The sequence below is a fragment of the Ruditapes philippinarum genome, unplaced genomic scaffold, assembly GCF_026571515.1.
Source record: "Ruditapes philippinarum isolate M1 unplaced genomic scaffold, ASM2657151v2 ctg283_1_1_1_1, whole genome shotgun sequence".
Lineage (NCBI taxonomy): Eukaryota > Metazoa > Mollusca > Bivalvia > Venerida > Veneridae > Ruditapes > Ruditapes philippinarum.
The window spans coordinates 372,765-393,179 of NW_026855710.1; the positions used below are offsets into that span (position 1 = coordinate 372,765).

General features: G+C 32.1%; 1 protein-coding gene across 1 annotated transcript in view; it reads left to right on the top strand.

Annotated features, from left to right (window-relative positions):
* Positions 1–1,685: 1,685 nt before the first annotated feature.
* The window catches only part of LOC132744153 (contactin-2-like), a 28,166-nt gene continuing 9,436 nt past the window's right edge, over positions 1,686–20,415 (top strand). The window contains exons 1-16 of the mRNA XM_060732772.1: positions 1,686–1,857; positions 7,139–7,233; positions 7,385–7,470; positions 8,730–8,893; positions 13,048–13,164; positions 13,792–13,984; positions 14,167–14,297; positions 14,423–14,518; positions 14,851–15,038; positions 15,906–16,035; positions 16,368–16,598; positions 16,851–16,947; positions 18,796–18,980; positions 19,377–19,649; positions 19,770–19,876; positions 20,109–20,295. Of these exons, the coding sequence (XP_060588755.1) occupies positions 1,788–1,857; positions 7,139–7,233; positions 7,385–7,470; positions 8,730–8,893; positions 13,048–13,164; positions 13,792–13,984; positions 14,167–14,297; positions 14,423–14,518; positions 14,851–15,038; positions 15,906–16,035; positions 16,368–16,598; positions 16,851–16,947; positions 18,796–18,980; positions 19,377–19,649; positions 19,770–19,876; positions 20,109–20,295 (2,350 nt within the window). The 5' untranslated portion in view covers positions 1,686–1,787. The remainder of the gene's footprint in view (positions 1,858–7,138; positions 7,234–7,384; positions 7,471–8,729; positions 8,894–13,047; positions 13,165–13,791; positions 13,985–14,166; positions 14,298–14,422; positions 14,519–14,850; positions 15,039–15,905; positions 16,036–16,367; positions 16,599–16,850; positions 16,948–18,795; positions 18,981–19,376; positions 19,650–19,769; positions 19,877–20,108; positions 20,296–20,415) is intronic.

Here is a 20,415-nt window from a genome sequence, read left to right on the forward strand (position 1 = left end):
AGGTATCAACATGAAACTTTGTAGGTAGATAGATCTCATTGAGTAGGTGTGCAGTGCACAAGAACCGTAACTCTGCCGTGCCTATTTTTGTAATTATCCTCCTTTATTTATTTTACACTTTGAACTTTGTCCGAGACATAGCTCTAAAACTATAAGAGATATCAACATGAAACTTTGTAGGTAGATATATCTCATTGAGTAGGTTTGCAATGCACAAGAACCGTAACTCTGCCTTGCCTGATTTTTGAAGTATCCCTCTTTGTTATTTTTACACTTTGAACTTTGTCTGGGACATAACTCTAAATGTATAAGAGGTATCAACATGAAACTTTGTAGGTAGATAGATCTCATTGAGTAGGTGTGCAGTGCAGAAATACCGTAACTCTGCCTTTCCTATTTTATAAATTAACCCCCTTTGTTTATTTTACACTTTGAACTTTGTCTCTGACATAACTCTAAAACTATAAGTGGTATCAACATGAAACGTTGTAGGTAGAAAGATCTCGTTGAGTAGGTGTGCAGTGCACAAGAATCGTAACTCTGCCTTGCCTACTTTTGGAGTTATTGCCCTTTGTTCATTTTGACACTTTGAACTTTGTCCGGGACATTACTCTAAAATTATAACAGATATCAACATGAAACTTTGTAGATAGATAGGTCTCATTGGGTAGAAGTGTAGTGCTTAAGAATCGTAACTCTGCCTTGCCTTATTTTGAAGTTATTGCCCTTTGTTTATTTTTACTTTTTTTACTTTTTTCCGGGACATAACTTTAAAACTATTAAAGATATCAACATGAAACTTTGTAGGTAGATAGATATCATTGGATAGAACTGCAATGCTTAAAGAACCATAACAAAGCCTTGTCTTATTTTTGAGTTATTGCCCTTCGTTCATTTTTACATTTTGAATTTTACTCGGGACATAACTCTGAAACTATAAGAGATATCATCAGGAAACTTTATAGATAGATAGATCTCATAGAATAAAAGTGGAGTGCAAAAACCATAAATCCGCCTTGCCCAGTTTTGGAGTTTTTGCCCTTTGTTCATTTTTTTTTATACTTTCCTGTGTCCAAAACCTTCTCGGGGAGCATCACCCGGTTCAACCGGTTTTTGTTTCTACTTTTAGAACTTCCTTTAGAAATAGTATTCATGAGCCTGAAACTTTTTTTCTACTTATAGAACTTCCTTTGAGATAATATTCATTCGTACTTTAACAGCTTTATTTAGAGATTTTAATAAATTAAATTTACATTAGCCTTTTCATACTTTTTAAGCTTAAACTCACGCTGTAATGCATCTTTCATCTTAGAATTGGTTGTAAAGGATGTTGTTTGTCGGGAATAAGAATTTTATATGCCTCAAATGAACATTTTTAACAATTATACTTTGAACAAAATTCAATTATTTTATACTATATATCAGTGGCTATACACTGTAAAACTTTTTATCAGGTCATTTATATCATAAAATCGCCATAAATATATCACTGATAATAAAAGAAAATATTTTGGCATATATAAATCTTGATATATATTGTTCTAAATGATAAAATCCTAAACAATCTAAACTTCCGGTATTTAAACCCTCCAGGCAAGCACTGATTGGCCGAGATTTCGCGCCTTCTTTGTTGGTTTGTCACCGGCGTTTATTAAAAACAATGGTGGTTACAAAGCGTGTCGGGTGATAATTTATCATAGTTGACATCTCCGCCATTAATTAGCAATACATTACTTCACTAGCATTTAAATGTGTGTAGAGATGGAGAGTTAACACAAAACAAAAATATGTGGACTTTCACCGTTTTTATTATTCTTGTCGCAATTTTGAAAGGATTATATGGACAACTGTCTTTTGGTAAGTTTCAATTTTGTTCGCGTTTAAGGAAAAATAAGCTAACGTTTCAATAATAGAAATATGCAAACTGACATTCATAATCTTGGAATGCAACAATCTAGTAAATACGGTAACAACGCGTTAGTAATATACATAGACTTTATATTCCTGTCTAATGCTCTGTAATCACTCTGTAACCTTAAAATATTTGGTGTCTTAAAATGGAATGATTTTTTTAAACTTTAATGAGGATTGTATAATCTTCAAATTAGAAATTTAAAGACACTTTAAGCATCAGAAATGAGAAATAAATCTATAGAAAGGGAAAACATGTGTTCTATAATATTTTAGATATGGATTTAGAACATGTTTGATGCTTATCACCCAAAGAAAATAGCGCTGAATATGAAAGTTATCAAACTGTAAACAAAGTGGTAATTATATATTGCCAATGTCTTGGAAACTGTACACAGGACACCAAAAATAAAAAGCTTTTGAATTTAGTTTATAGTATTTTCGAGGCTGAATTGGCCTTTATATGTATTTTCAACTTTAAAACGATTGACTATTTGATTAATAGAAAAATGTTCGTTTTTCTCTACAAAACTGTCACTTACAAACATATTCTTTCCTATAAAGATTATTATGTCTTGTACATAATATACAGCACTTGTATTATGATATAGTAGGTACCAGGCCTGATGTAAGAATGCTACAAAGCAATCAAATATACTTTGAAATAACTATTGCTAAGAGGGGAAATATTTGTATGTCCTGCTTGCGACAGTGGTCATTTTACCCTGAAGCTGATTTGATAAATCATTTGAGGTCAACATTGTATGCAACCATCATAGCTTGATGATCTATTTTAATGTTGTAGTACGTTTCATAGTTTATATCACCATTCTTTATAATATAATATTAAGCTGTCCCTGTTAAATTTCGAGGTTTTTGGTTAATTTTTCTGTATTCAAGCAAATAGAGCTACGTCATTAGTGGACACACTTACGGTAACACAGAGGTGACGTGTGTGATTTTTTTTATCCCGTGTGCACGATATACTACTCGATAATAAAGTCGTGCGCACAACATATTTAGCCAATCAAATTACACTACACACGCACGCACGCACACACACACCCGGTTTCTCTCGTGATCGTCAGGGCAAATCATAAGAGAAACCGGTTGGCAAATAATTAAATAAGTTAAATCATGGACTGTGTTTATTGTTTTATTTCACTCTGTAAAAATACACAACTCTGTGACGGCTAATATAAGGTATGTCAATTTAATTATCTTGTGCTCACGACATAATAACTCGTGCTCACGACTTAATTATATTGTGCGCACGGATTATAACTCATGCACACGACATAGTATTTCGTGCGCACGACTTAATTATCTCATGCACACGTCATAGTTACTCTTACGCACGACATAGTATCTCGTGTGCACGACATGAATAAAGACATAGACATGTCACCTCTGTGCCACCGCACAAACTAGAAATATAGTGGTTGTATTTATTACACATTCGTGTTGCTTTACCGTGCATATTTTTAAGTGTCGACATAAACAATGTAAAAGATATTCTTTTTATCTGTTCTAAGATATTATATTCGTATTATTTATTACTAAATTTATAGAACTCGTTCAATAAAATATATAAAATAAATAAAATAACATTATACAACTCGTTAAAAAAATTCGGTACTTAAATATCCTCTTTATCAAAGTAAAATGACTCACGCTACACATTTTTGTTGACTTCCCCGAGGCACTTTAGAAACAGAACACATGTGACCTTCTATACTTTTATACTGGTCAATTAAATAACAAAAATATCCGAATTCTTAGGCAAATAAAAAAAATGCTCAACAGGAAATCAGTTGCTATTGTAGCGGTATACTTTGAATGTCAAATGAGCGTCGGAGAAAGAGAATTCAGCTATGAAAGCTGACATTTCTGTAAAATATGTTTTCAAACAAACATACTAGTAACCTATACGTAAAAGATACGAAAGAAGTAAAAAAATGGAAGAGTAACTTTCGTCATAATGGGTGTACTAGTATACAGAACTTTTTAACTGTGTATAGAAAGAATATATTTTCAAGGTTTACTTACTCGTACACCTTTCCAATAAAGTCTTGCGTTACCAGAAATATCTTTATGCACATGTTTTTCAAGGTTTACTTTACTTATACTTGAAGTATTTTATGTACATTATTAGTCCCCTACAGGTTTAACCGGGTGGGACTTTAGGTTTACCCTCCGTCCGTCCGTCTGTCCGCTCTCACGGGACAGTAATGTGACTAGAGGGACAATAGGCAACTGTTCTTTCTCTTTGATGTCATTCATTCCAATTTCCGGTATGCTTTTATGTGGCTTTTTTCTTTTGTGTGGCTAAAAAGAACAATAGAGACATAATTACTGTCCCGTTAGAACGTCCGTCTGTCTGTCCAGGCGAACATCCAATGGTCTATGAGCTTCATTCCGTCCATAATTTTAGTTCTAAAAGAAGGAAATCCCATAAACCGACTGCCGACTGGTTTATGTGGTAATTTTACTGGTTTATGGGGGAAAATGCTCAAAGAAAAAGCACATAAACCCCAAATGTTGGCACGTCCGTCCGTCAACAACACTTTGAACCCGCGATAACGCAAAAGTACTGAAAATATTTATATGAAACTTGATTTAGGGATAGATGCCAATCTGGAGATTATGCAGGTCTTTTTTCTTCCTATGTTGAAATTCCGGTTGCAATGGCAACAACTAGACTGAAAATATGGCAAATTTAACATATAAACTGGATTTAGTGATAATTCCACAAGTACTGAACATATTTTTATGAAACTTTAAATATAGGTAGGATTATGCACGTCAAGAAATTGGTATTTTTTTCTCCAACTTCTTCATTCCTTAAAGAATTTACTTCAAACTCCCACATCATAATAATATGACAAGGTTTATAAATCTAGAATCCATATTTCCAGAATTATCTCCTCCTTAAACTTTGAATTTTTCTTATTTATTCTTTAACTTTCTTATTTCTTAATCGATTTACGATTTAAATTAAAATAAACTTTCATTATCAACACCTTATTATTTATAATTTTTCATCATTGTTACAATACATGTTAATGGTCTATTTGAAAATTGTTATTTTTTCACTTTTTTTTTGGATACCTCAAATGGTATTTTTAAAATTAAAATAATTGTTCTTTGTTACACTCACATCATGTATGACAATGTTCATACGATTAGCATCTTTATTTTAAGAGTTATCTCCTATTTTAAAAAGTGTTATATTTTGGAAACAGGGATGTTTAAAAAATTAAATTTAGAGTGTCCTTCAGTCCATCTGTCTGACTGTTCCTTGAGATCACTTTTAAAGAACTTTTCCGACAAATTTACTTAAAATAGAGAAAAGTTGGACCTTTTGATAAACATAATTTCCTTTACTAGGCAGGGAAACTTAACACGTTACTATGTTACAGACAAACTAAGAACTCGAAAGATTTATGCTATACTAAAAGTATTTATATACATGATTTTCAAGGTTTACTTTAAGTCCTGCTACATTTAAAGTAATTATATACATGATTGTCAAAGTTTACTATAAGTCCTGCTACATTTAAAGTAATTATACTTGATTGTCTAAGTTTACTTTAAGTCCTGCTACATTTAAAGTAATTATATACATGATTGTCAAGGTTTACTTTAAGTCCTGCTACAGTTAAAGTAATTATATACATGATTGTCAAAGTTTACTATAAGTCCTGCTACATTTAAAGTAATTATACTTGATTGTCTAAGTTTACTTTAAGTCCTGCTACATTTAAAGTAATTATATACATGATTGTCAAGGTTTACTTTAAGTCCTGCTACATTTAAAGTAATTATATACATGATTGTCAAAGTTTACTATAAGTCCTGCTACATTTAAAGTAATTATACTTGATTGTCTAAGTTTACTTTAAGTCCTTCTACATTTAAAGTAATTATATACATGATTGTCAAGGTTTACTTTAAGTCCTGCTACAGTTAAAGTAATTATATACATGATTGTCTAAGTTTACTATAAGTCCTGCTACATTTAAAGTAATTATATACATGATTGTCAAGGTTTACTATAAGTCCTGCTACATTTAAAGTAATTATATACTTGATTGTATATTGTTTACTTTACGTCCTGCTTTATTTTAAGTAATTATACTTAATTGTCTAAGTTTACTATAAGTCCTGCTACATTTAAAGTAATTATATACATGATTGTCAAAGTTTACTTTAAGTCCTGCTATAGTTAAAGTGATAATATACTTGATTTTCAAGGTTTACTTTAAGTCCTGCTACATTTAAAGTAATTATATACATGATTGTCAAAGTTTACTTTCAGTCCTGCTATAGTTAAAGTGATTATATACTTGATTTTCAAGGTTCACTTTAAGTCCTGCTACATTTAAAGTAATTATATACATGATTGTCAAAGTTTACTATAAGTCCTGCTATAGTTAAAGTGATTATACTTGATTGTCTAAGTTTACTTTAAGTCCTGCTACATTTAAAGTAATTATATACATGATTGTCAAAGTTTACTATAAGTCCTGCTATAGTTAAAGTGATTATACTTGATTGTCTAAGTTTACTTTAAGTCCTGCTACATTTAAAGTAATTATATACATGATTGTCAAAGTTTACTATAAGTCCTGCTATAGTTAAAGTGATTATATACATGATTGTCAAAGTTTACTATAAGTCCTGCTATAGTTAAAGTGATTATACTTGATTGTCTAAGTTTACTTTAAGTCCTGCTACATTTAAAGTAATTATATACATGATTGTCAAAGTTTACTATAAGTCCTGCTATAGTTAAAGTGATTATATACATGATTGTCAAAGTTTACTATAAGTCCTGCTATAGTTAAAGTGATTATATACTTGATTGTCTATATGTTTACTTTACGTCCTGCTTTATTTTAAGTAATTATACTTGATTGTCTAAGTTTACTTTAAGTCCTGCTACATCCTAAGTAATGATATACATGATTTTCAAGGTTTACTTACACCTATCACAAAGCCTGGCTTTTTATATACGTGAGTTTCAGAGTTTACATTTTTTCTTATTTATGAGTTTATTTACTTAGAAGTTATATTTTATCCACATGCTTGTTCAGTTTGGCTAGGTTCTAATTAAGATATTATTATTAATATCAATTTAACTGAGTCTAACTATATCAAGAGTGAGAAAATACTACATGAAACATTTGTTTAAAGACACTCATTTGAAACATTTGTATTATAGGTTGTCCTTCAGGCTGGGAACTGAATGATAATAGATGTTACAAGTTTGCGAAAGATAATAAACTGATTTACGAAGAAGCGGATGCTGCATGCTGGGTAACACTTTGTCTTCATGAAATATACATGTATAGAGAACTTTAGATAGAATAATCATTAACATATAAATGAAACGACTTCTGCATAAATAGACACAATTGTAATAGTTGATGCATTTCTGTCTGTCATTTATTATATTTTATAATTACAGGTAGAAGGGGCTACACTTTTACATATAGAAGGTTTTAACGAGCATAAGTATGTTTCTGATTGGTTAATGAAACACGATCTTAACGAGTAAGCAAATTTAATTCTACTTAGTGACAAAGTCGTCCTTAACACATTCATTTAAAGTAATTGTCACATTCTTCTAGTTATTAGTTGTTCTTGTTTTTTTCACATTGAAGAAAGTTCGGAATAGCAACATAAAAGTAACGATATTTGCAACATATGTTTAATCAACATTAAAATTATACTCAAGACACGTAGCGTTATCATTGTTATACAATGTAAATATATAACTAGAACTCCGCGAGTCGGATGTGTCGCCTTGTGAACAATGTAGTTTAGGGGAAATGGCCAGGACAAAAATGAAATATGAAAAATAACAAAGGGCAATAACTAAAAAAATAATAAGTGCAGAGCAGCAGTTTCTGTACACTGCACTTCTTATCAATAAGACCTATCATTCTATGATGTTTCAAGTCCATAGCTTTCATACTTGAGGAAAAATGACCAGGACAAAAATAAAGTAAGAAAAGCAACAAAGGGCAATAACTCAAAAATAAGAAATGCTGAGTATCAGTTCTTATGCACTGCACTTCTTTTTAATGAAATCTATCATCCTATGAAGTTTCAAGTCCATAATTTTTATACTTTCAGAGAAATGGCCTGGACAAATATTAAGTATAAAAATAAACAAAGGGCAATAACTCAAAAAGTAAGAAATGCAGAGTACCAGTTCTTTTGCACTGCACTTCTTCTTAATGAGACCTATCATCCTATGAAGTTTCAAGTCCATGGCTTTTATACATTAGGAGAAATGGCCCGGACAAAAATAAAGTATGAAAATTAACAAAGGGCAATAACTCAAAAATTAGGAAGTGCAGAGTACTGGTTCTTGTGCACTGCATTTCTTCTTAATGAGATCTATCATCCTATGAAGTTTCAAGTCCATAGCTTTTTTAATTGAAGAGAAATGGCCCGGACAAAATTAAAGTATGAAAATTGACAAAGGGCAATAACTCAAAAAATAAGAACTGCAGAGTACCGGTCCTTGTGCACTGCACTTCGGGTTATTGAAAGAAGCATGCATACCAAGTTTGAAGTCAATCAGACTTATAGTGACTGAGTTATGCTCCGGACAAGCTTAAGCGGACGCCGACAACGACAACGACGCCGACACAGACGCCGCCGCCGCCGACACCGCCGACAAAAGTAACCCCTATATGTCACCTTTTCAAGGCGACACAAAAATGAAAATGTGAAAGGTAGTCTCATTTCGGAGAAAAAAAGTTAAATGCGTGAACAAAAATGGGATTCTTCAAATTTTTTAGCGGTTCCGTATGGTTTACAAGCGGATCTTACTATGATAACCAGTATGTGACGTGGGATGGGGACTCGCAACTTGATAGTACAGGTTTGAGTTTCTGGGCAGACGGAAAACCTCCGCAGATGGATATTTCGATGAAATTCAACACAATTGCGTATGTAAGGGCCGGTAAGTAATTTTATTATACAAAAAACGAGCGTCTTTTCATCACGTTTTTTATAATGAATAATGAATGATATTAGTTCCAGTCATATATTTAATAAAGATTCTGGTATCATCAGACACCTATAGACCTTTTTACGATACGCTATTTCCATAGACATTCTGTGTGGGCAAAAAAGCAATAACGAAATAATAGATTTTATCTGTATTCAACATCTTTATTAACAATTTGATGCAATCTAAATTATAACCATAAGGTTAGAATAGTTTATTTTGATAAAGAACAAATGCGATTGTGAATTTAAGTAATTAACTTGGACATTTCCGCATTATTTTTCCAACATAGTCACTTTAAAGGAACAAATGATAATAAATGCAACATATATGTTTAACTTATTTTATTTAGGGTTGGCATAAAATTTCCGTCATGACTGGTCATTAAGTAACATAAAGTTAATAGAGTTTGAACTTTTTATTACAAAATAGGTTTTGCTTTGTCATCGATTGCAAAAAAAAAACTGTAATTTTATGTTAGATTTTCGACTTGTCTATGGCTGAATAAGAGCATTAAATATTCCAGACAATTGGTAATAGAATAATATTAACAATAACATGTATATCAATTATATTATTATATGATCTAAATATAGCTGCAATCTCATTGGTCCAAATTGTAGTCAACAGAACTTTTTATAAAACAATATTCACTGGGTTAAGTATCATAGTCACTGGCTAAATTGGATTTTCCCAGTCTAAAAATAGATTGAGACACATATTCAATGACCATACACCATATACTGTTAATTACGCATGTTAAATAAAAAAATAATTGTTACGTTTTGTTCTTTATGTATGGCATAATTCTCGATTAAAATATCATTACTTTTTTATTATACTTAAAGGCTAAACCGCAATGAAGAGTATAAACTTAAAATTAATTACTTTTGTATGCGCAGCGTTGCACGCCTAACACGTGCGTCTTTTTTCCCGCGCCTCATGCCGAAGAAGGGCTAAGTACCGCGGCGGTCATTATTACCTGAAAACAGAAAAAAGAGTTAACAGCAAGGCAAATGGGAAGGGTGGATGGGTATTTTTCCGTTTTGGTTCAGGGCAGCTCCAGGAGCTCGGAGACTGGATCGATTGTGTGTGTATTTGCGTTTATTTATACTCGCCACCGGTTGCCCATATGGGCGAGTCCCCCAGAAGAGTATTAGTCATTTTAGATTTTTGGAGGATAGTGCAATTACAGATACAGACAGATGCCCCAATTCCAGAAGCCTCTCCTGGTTCTTTAGCGTGCCAAGTGTTTAAGCACCCATACACGGGACCTCGATTTAAAGTCTCATCCGAAAGACTGATTAGTAATTTTAGTTGGCCAGCCCGGGAATCGAACCCACAATGTCGAGATTACAAGTCTCGCGCTCTAACCGATTGAGCTATGCGGGCTGAAAAGGAATTTGCAGTTTATATACCGAGTCTACTATAAGCATGCGCGAACGAGATTGAATGACTTGTTAGGAGGAGGAGCCAAATATACAGGCCATTGCAAAAATACTGTGACATATAGCGTAAAAATAAAGAGTTTAAACTCAAGCGCTTAAACTGAATATTCAATTTCAATTTAATTCAATATTTTATTGAGCATATGAACATATTTAAATGTTCTTTACCCACATATATAACATGCAAGGCGGTGACATTTATTACAATGAGAAGAGCATGATTATGTTATTACAATTAACTTATTAATTATTTGAAAGACGCTGAATGATGCATTCGATTCTAACAAAAGAACATTTGTATACAAGCATTAGAATGTTAGATCATCTCTTGCATTTAAGTCTGCTAAAATGCGTCATTTGGGTATATCTTCTTTTAAAATACTCAGTAAACATAGTAAAGCTGTTCGAAGGTTTGCTACAGTCATTATTACAGCACTGAACTCCTGTATTAGAAGTCGTAAATTGCGAATTCTATATTTCTCCATTTCAATTCTCATACTTAAAGGCTAATAAACGTGATTTCAAGTACTATTACTCGATAAACATTATTTTTGAATAACTTTAAGGGTTAGTACGTATAAAACGTGATTTGATAATAGATATAATGAAATATGCGGGACTAACTAATTCACTGATCCAAAAGCGCATACAAAAGCCCTCTGTTGAAAATATCATTAGTCGACTTTTTTTATCAGTAATAAACCGAAACAATAGGGTGTTTACGATAAATATTTACTATCCAGAACGTAATAGTATGCTATAGTTTCCTATTTATTGTAAGCGTCCTTTGATTATGTGGACTGGCAACAGATGGACACGTGACCGCGTTCGATCTGAAGGTAACACTGTTCTAAAAATAGATTTTACCTAATCACCACTACATCACCTGTACTGACTTTCGGACAAGGGATTAGGGAATACACATTATACATGATGTTAATCAGCGTATATTTACTTTGTTTACATGCAACATTTTAAGGTATTTAATACAATTGTAGAAAGCAAACAAGTTGGAAATGGAATTTAGTGTGAAAAGAAAAGGGTCACTACACACTCTACTTTTTTAAGTTAAATTTAAACATGTCACAATCTGCTCTGACCTCTCTATATAATTTTATATACATATTTACACCTTGTCAATAAAACAAAGTTTAAAAAATGCACCAGCAATTGGCGATGATTTTAACAACACATATTTTGTGTGAGAACAAATGTATTTTATTGTCTATACGTTAACAGTGTATGTTAAATCACGGACCTAAATTGTCAATTCAGTTTAAATATACATGCAAGCATGCATGTAAGTATACATTATTTCTGATAAAATTAATACTAGAATCGGCATTTTTATTAGGTAAAATAGGAAAACTTATTCTAAAATTATTAAAGAATTAAGATAATAACCATTAATATAATACTCGTAGCACTTTGGTGGATAGATTCATGACTTCTCCAATCTACGTATTTTACATAGAAACAAAATTTCGTACGGTATATCTGGGACAGAAAGATACACTTTCATTTTTAGTCCCAATTTCTTAAAATCATACCATATCATATCACCATTTCTAATTTTGATAAACAGTGAAACAAAAACAAATTGCCAATCTCCGGCATTTTTCTCAAATTGACATGCAGGGAAAGTATTGCCCCGAAAGTTATATCTTTTTCACCATATCATCTTATTTTCCTGATGGTTTTAAACCATCTCAATCATGCTTTACGCAAGTTTAACTCCAGGAACATCATTTCCATTGAGAGAAATGTGAATAAAAGTATTCGTAACCATTATGTTGTATAATCTACATGTAGATTAACAAGTTTCCTTGTCCGAAACTTATCTATTGTTATTTAAATAAAAGGTCAGAGTAGGGATCTATCAATGGATTAGCTATGTGATGCCGCGGTTGCTTTTTTTCCATCACTCAACCGGGACGTTTTAATTTCATGACATTCCTAATAATGTACAATTACGATAATTGTAATAACTTTAACTATCTTATCTTATCAATGTTTGGAATTAATTTTGTGAGGTGACAAATAGTGTGGAATGCATTTATCTAGATTTTGAAAATGTGCTACGATACAATGGATAAATTGTGAGCAATTTTGCTACACATCTGGAAAGTGTTCTTAACTTCTCATAATTTGATACAACTACTCAAACATATATATATATGTAACTGTTTTGCATCACAGTCAAATCGGATAAATGATAAAATCAGGCAAACTGAAAACTAAAAACATGTTCATTAACATGCATTATCACATTTTTTTTTAAATCTTTTTTCAGAATGATAATTATATAACATCGATTTTATGATATATAAACCTCTTGTATTTTATATGAAATATTTCAAGACGAATAAAGTAGATCTTTTTTCTTAATAATAAATATAATTTTACTTATTCACAACAGTGATATAATTGATTTTCAAGTCCGTCAACTGACACAGTTTGCGCATGCGCGAGAATTTACTACATCTGCGAACCGCGCCGTAAATAGGTATATACTGTATAGAGAATTTGACGTTTGTCTTGTTTTGTTTTAAAAAATAATTAAAAATTATGCATTCGTCTCGCTGTTTATTTCGTAAACAAGCGATAAAAGTCGTACACATGTGTCACTTAAAAGTTTCTATCTTTCTACGAGTATAGGTCCTAAAATGAATGGGTATGGTTGGGAAGTTGTTTCACCTAGCATTAATTCAGCTTATATATGTGAAATGTCCAAAACAGAAGCACAACGAATGAAAATAGAAGACAGAGATTTCTGTAAGTAGTCTTATACCTTAAAACATGCTGAGAATAAACTAAATACAAAGATACATGTATATTACAATGATCGCATAATTGATATTAAGTCTTAGAAAGATATACCTACAATAATTTATGAATTATACGTAATAGATATACCATTGCTGCGTTGACGATTTCTAAACCCAGAAATCGTCAACGCACCAATGGTGTATCTGTTTTAACCTATAGCTCCGCCCAGAAACGCTTACTCCTTCGATCTTCAAAACTGAAAATTATACCATAGTCTGGGTATGGTATAATTTACGGTTATTGGAAATTATACTTGGAAGAATTTTACATAAGAAGCGCTGAAGAGCTATAGGTTAAATGTAATTAACATATAGTATCTTTAACAACACTGTATGCTATTGCATATACCACTGTCCTCTATGAACAGGTCAACAGGCTTAACTAAAACGAGCCTGCAGCGTTCTTTAAGATTTCCATTGTTTCCTATTTAATATTGTCCTCTTTAAAACTTAAAAAAAATGACAAAACGTTAACCCGAAATGTTTCAATGTACTGCTTTCATACGGACGTCAAATAACGTTTTCAGCAGTTGGAAAACATAAAATGTAATACTATGTATATGTGTATTTGTAGCATATGGTCAAGGCAATATAGACGACAAGTATATAAAGAAAGGCCCAGTGATGACAGAACAACCTGCAAATGTAGCTATATTCGGGGCGCCCCCAAGTGCATTCATTGAATGTAAAGCAAAGGGAAATCCAAATCCGATATACTCATGGACTAGAGATCAAGGCGAGGCGGTGACATCAAAGTTAAATAACAGGTACATTAAGATAATATACTTTCTGTAAGGTGAAATACAGTACATACCAGAATCTGATGATTGCTGTTATGTGAACAAATAGTATACATGTATATATATAATAAATACAGACCTACAGCAATTGAAAGGTTTTATAAACTTAACTGAGGACTACAACACAACTGTTCATTTCTCCGTTTTAGATACACGTTGAGCGCGGGAAGGTTCACAATACAGGATCCAGAAGAACAAGAAGATGCCGGCGAGTACCAGTGTATAGTAGAAAATAAACTTGGAAAAATCCTTAGTAACCCCGCAAAAATTGTATTTGGATGTAAGTTTGTCTTTATCTTAAAACTTGAAAACTATTATTGAATCAATATGATTGGTTTGTTTAAAACATGTTTATATGTAGACATTCAATCAATGTGCTTAATGCTGGTGTTTTTGGTATTATAGATTTACAAGGGTTTTCACCAGTAAAACCAGAAAATGTTCAGGCGAACAAGTTTGAAGGATCAAGAATTAGTTGTTTAGCCCCCGCTGCTTACCCAGGTATGTTTTCATTGTTATTTAATACATTTGAATATTTGTTTACTAGAAAGGTAAAGATAAAATTTGTAAACTGTTGGTAAAATTTAATATTCATCATTCTCACGTATTTCAATAAAATACATGTATTAGGGTTTTTTGTCTTTTTTTAAAAATAGATGTAAATAAAATTTTAAAAATGTTTGTTTATTATATATACATGTAGTAAAATTGTTATAGTGTGTGTTCTTCATCGGTTTTGCTAAAATCTTTATTCTATACTTGTCTCATAAAATTCTATCAAATTGTATTTTAAAAAGAAGTAAATTATCAATTGCTATCTTTATATACTCTAGCGGCAACTTTTCAGCTGTTTTATCGGAGTATAGCAGAACCAATCTTCAAGGAGAATGAAAACATGTTTGTTTCAAGTAGCGGCTATTTATATTTCTCCGAAGTACAGCCTACTGACAGTAGGAAATATTTCTGTTCCGTTACCCTAATTGCCACATCGGAGTATGTAACTGCTATTAACCAACCTCCAGCAGAATAAGTCTTGGGGTTGATCTCATTGTAACTGGAACAGTAAGACTTCTTTAAATATATATAATATATTCTTGCCTTTATAATAATAAAGTATAATTATGTATAATTATGTTTTAAGATAATTAATTATCTCAGGAACTTTATTAACACCAATAACTTAAAGTTCGTTACAGAATCAGCAAAGCAAAATTAAATCAACAAATCTGATATGTAAAACTTATTCTCTTTTTTCTTCCATATGATGTCAAGTGACTTTACTTCGGTAATTTATATAATATTGTCTTTTTCACAGAACACGGGTATTTCAAGCCTTTTATCTACACTCACACTTTCCGTCACCAGCACTACGAGGGTCAGATATACGACTGGAGTGTGTTGCCTACGGATCGTAAGTTAATCTAAAGCTATTAATATTAATAAAAAATAATTTTCATATCAGATGCTATCTTATCTTTTAAGTACTAAATCTTTGACTCGAACTCTTTTTATACCTAAATCATTCATTTCAACGTTCATCCTTTTATCAAATATACTGGTTATCTTATTCACAATTTTAGCCTCCAGAGTATCCTCCAATGGGTCAAATCTTTTGATTTAGGCACAGGTACAGTCTTCTTGATTGATGAGTTGCTCACACATTCTTTTGAGTTTCTGCTGATGCACAATTGTTTGTTTTTTAACATGTTTACAAGAAAGTTTTGTCCACTCTATAAGACTGAAGTGGTGGGGTTTTGTCCACTCTGTAAAATTTAGTGGTGGGGTTTTGTCCACTCTATAAAATTAAGTGGTGGGGTTTTGTCCACTCTATAAAATTTTGAGTGGTGGGGTTTTAACTGGTGGGGTTTTGTCCTACATTCATTAAATCAATGTGCTTAATGCTGGTGTTTTTGGTATTATAGATTTACAAGGGTTTTCACCAGTAAAACCAGAAAATGTTCAGGCGAACAAGTTTGAAGGATCAAGAATTAGTTGTTTAGCCCCCGCTGCTTACCCAGGTATGTTTTCATTGTTATTTAATACATTTGAATATTTGTTTACTAGAAAGGTAAAGATAAAATTTGTAAACTGTTGGTAAAATTTAATATTCATCATTCTCACGTATTTCAATAAAATACATGTATTAGGGTTTTTTGTCTTTTTTTAAAAATAGATGTAAATAAAATTTTAAAAATGTTTGTTTATTATATACATGTAGTAAAATTGTTATAGTGTGTGTTCTTCATCGGTTTTGCTAAAAATCTTTATTCTATACTTGTCTCATAAAATTCTATCAAATTGTATTTTAAAAAGAAGTAAAATTATCAATTGCTATCTTTATATACTCTAGCGGCAACTTTCAGCTGGTTTTATCGGAGTATAGCAGAACCAATCTTCAAGGAGAATGAAAACATGTTTGTTTCAAGTAGCGGCTATTTATATTTCTCCGAAGTACAGCCTACTGACAGTAGGAAATATTTCTGTTCCGTTACCCTAATTGCCACATCGGAGTATGTAACTGCTATTAACCAACCTCCCAGCAGAATAAGTCTTGGGGTTGATCTCATTGTAACTGGAACAGGTAAGACTTCTTTAAATATATATAAATATATTCTTGCCTTTATAATAATAAAGTATAATTATGTATAATTATGTTTTAAGATAATTAATTATCTCAGGAACTTTATTAACACCAATAACTTAAAGTTCGTTACAGAATCAGCAAAGCAAAATTAAATCAACAAATCTGATATGTAAAACTTATTCTCTTTTCTTCCATATGATGTCAAGTGACTTTACTTCGGTAATTTATATAATATTGTCTTTTTCACAGAACACGGGTATTTCAAGCCTTTTATCTACACTCACACTTTCCCGTCACCAGCACTACGAGGGTCAGATATACGACTGGAGTGTGTTGCCTACGGATCGTAAGTTAATCTAAAGCTATTAATATTAATAAAAAATAATTTTCATATCAGATGCTATCTTATCTTTTAAGTACTAAATCTTTGACTCGAACTCTTTTTATACCTAAATCATTCATTTCAACGTTCATCCTTTTATCAAATATACTGGTTATCTTATTCACAATTTTAGCCTCCAGAGTATCCTCCAATGGGTCAAATCTTTTGATTTAGGCTGTCAATAAGGCAAGCTATATTATTATTTAATTTCATAACTAGACTAGACAGAGTGTCAAATATACAGATTCAGCTAGTGGTTGCTAAATGCTTACCAGCCTTTTATTTATGGGTATTGCCTTCTTGCTGACATTATGACACGCGAAACGTCATTTTCATTACTTACTTTTGGAGTCAGTGTGTCCTGCTTAGTCCTAGCTTAAGGTCTTTAGCGTACCCGTTTATATACTATGACATGACGTGAACGCTGAAGATAACCCCATAGGGAAAGTCCACCAATAATCGTGCCAGGAATCTGACACGCTTGTATTTATTCATCGAACATGCCATGAAGTAAAGTGAAGCATACCTTGATAAAACTATCTATAATCTGTTGATAAGCCAAGGATGGACAAATAAAAATCTTATTACGAACATAAACTACCTAATAGTTTCCGACAGGTAAAATTTTCGGCACTTGGCCGCCATATTGCCAAAATGTTTGATCACGTGATTACGAGATTGACCTTTACGAACCCATGTGCCTCCAATATTTTTATAAATTACTTTTTTTTAAAGATATTGAAAAAGGTGATTTACTGACTTTTATATTCAATACAATCGTATTTAAGTACTAAAAAATAATGAAAATAAATAAAAACATTATCTTGAATAAAAGAATCGAAATCATGTCAACAAAATGTTCTAAATATAGTACACGACTCTATTCAAATCTGTTCCCGCGAATGACGTCATGCGAGATCTCGCGTGGCACCTGAATGTCATGGCCAACTGTAGTCGGCGTAAATTGATATTTTACAATTAAATAGGCAATTTTAATGACGGTATTAATATTTTGATACTTTAATTGGTATAGAATGATATTAAAATGATTGTTTTATCGTAAAATGCACAAGAATTGATTGGGTCAAGTGTATTTGCAAGTGAAAAACAAGAATAAACAACTTATGTTATTCTGGTTAGGTTTCGTAACGGGTCTAATCCAAAACTTTAATGCCGCATCAGATGGAAAAAAAATGTTAAAAAGCGGCTTATAAAGTTTTGGAAGCCAGAACTAGCTTAGTCCCTTTCACTTCGACTGTAATCCTGTGAATCACTATAAGAGTCGATGCGATGACGCTTCCAGTCGTTCACAGGAGCTATACAGTTGTAGATAGATTAAAGTTATTCATCACCAGGTTTATATTCGATTGGGTTTCGGCAAGATCTTTATAAAAGCCCTTCGCCATTGCAAAATTTCAAAACAAGCAAACAGGTCTGGTCGCGAAAACACGTTGCACGACTTATCTCACCGGTGCAGCCACAAGACGCTCTCGTAAGAATGGCCCTAGTAAATAGTTTAGTTGCATGGAACATATCAATAAACATAAAATGACACCTAATATTGTGTTCCACACATCGAAAAACAGCAGGAACGATGTGAGGATAAACTTAATATCAGCAATTTGTCCTTGTGCTCACAAAAAAACATCATTACGTTAGGTTGAGCACCACTATATTAATTATGTTGCCGTTAGTCAGAAAGATGAACACATCTTCAATGGGTATATTAGGATCCTCATTATTTATATAAAATTTTCATATTTTGATTACATGATGTGTACACTGTTTTGCACACGTTACTTATATTTTCAGTTTGCCATTGATATACAGCTGGCGCCGTGAGGATGGGAGAGAGTTTGAACCTGGAACTACGATGGATGACTTAAATAGAGTTCTTACCATAAAATCTTCTGAACTTGAAGCTGAGGGAAATTATATTTGTACAGTAAATGGTCGAGCCGGTGTCGAGTCAAAAATGATTAGTTTAACTATAGAAAGTAAGACATACTTCTTATCTAAAAAGATCTAAAAATGTCCTCAGTAGTTTGAATTAGTTCATTGCAGGCGCATTATTTTTTACATAGGTATTATAGTTCATTTAATAAGATTTGTACATGTTTCTTCGCAAGCACAAAATATAAATTTAATTTAGTCCTTTGCAAGTGCATTGTTATTTACATAGGTATTAAGTGCAAAAGTTCACTTAAATAAGATTTGTACATGTTTCTTCGCAAGCACAAAATATAAATTTAAATTAGTCCTTTGCAGGCGCATTGTTATTTACATAGGTATCTAGTGCAAAAGTAACTTAATAATATTTGTACATGTTTTTATGAAGCACAAAACATAAAATTGAAGTATAAAGAAAAATATTTGAATATAATTACTTTCAGCAAAACCATATTTCCCGTTTGATATTGGAAATCGTTTAGCAGATCCAGGACAGACCCTTAAATGGCGATGTAAGGCTGTAGCTCGTCCTAAAGCAGTATATACCTGGTACAAAAATGGGGAACTCATAGAAAATATACCAGGAGTTATTGAAGTTCACAAAAATATCCTCATTATCAATGATGTTGACATTGAACGTGATGAGGGAATGTATCAATGCGGAGCTACAAACGTACACGGAACTACATTCAGCTATGGACAGCTGAAAGTTTTATGTACGTATAGTTTGATATTTTAAATACTGTCAAATATTTCAATTATTTTTCGAGAGCGTCTTATATGTGATATACTCAGTTCATTATAATTAGTTATAAGTTTTATTGTTATTATTCCAGCATTTAAACCAACATTTAAACGGCATCCTCTCCCATCAGAAATTCAGATTCCCCATGGTGGTAACTATACTATACCGTGTATGGTAGAGGCGGCACCTATACCAGACGTAAGTTACATATGTATCTCCTGATTTTTTTTCTAAAATTATTACACTTACAATCAGTGGGCTAGGATATAGATTTTATGAAATATGTATTCGATTACCTCAAAAAAAGCTTAATTTGGAAGTCAGCTTTTAGCAGTGCATGAAATTCTTTTCATTAGAAATTTAGAGAAATTTTTTTTTTAGTTTATTTACAAAGTTATAATGCAATAGGATTGCATGATTTACTTTACAGGTCGTTTGGATGAAAAATGGTGGAATTTTACCTTTGACCCCCGGTGAAGTCAGCGGCCATTTTGGCATGACCTTAGACTTTAGTTTAGTGTTTAATATAATAGAGTTTTCGGATCAAGGTGTGTACACATGTAAGGCATCAAATATCAACGGAGAAGCGACAAACTCAACTACAGTGAAAGTTGTCCGTAAGTATGACATCAGTACAAGACAAATAACACTTAATATCAATCTTTCTATATTATAATAATCTCACACCGGCTGTCAATACAGACCGGAATTTATCTAGCTCGAGGGTTTACTGTTTA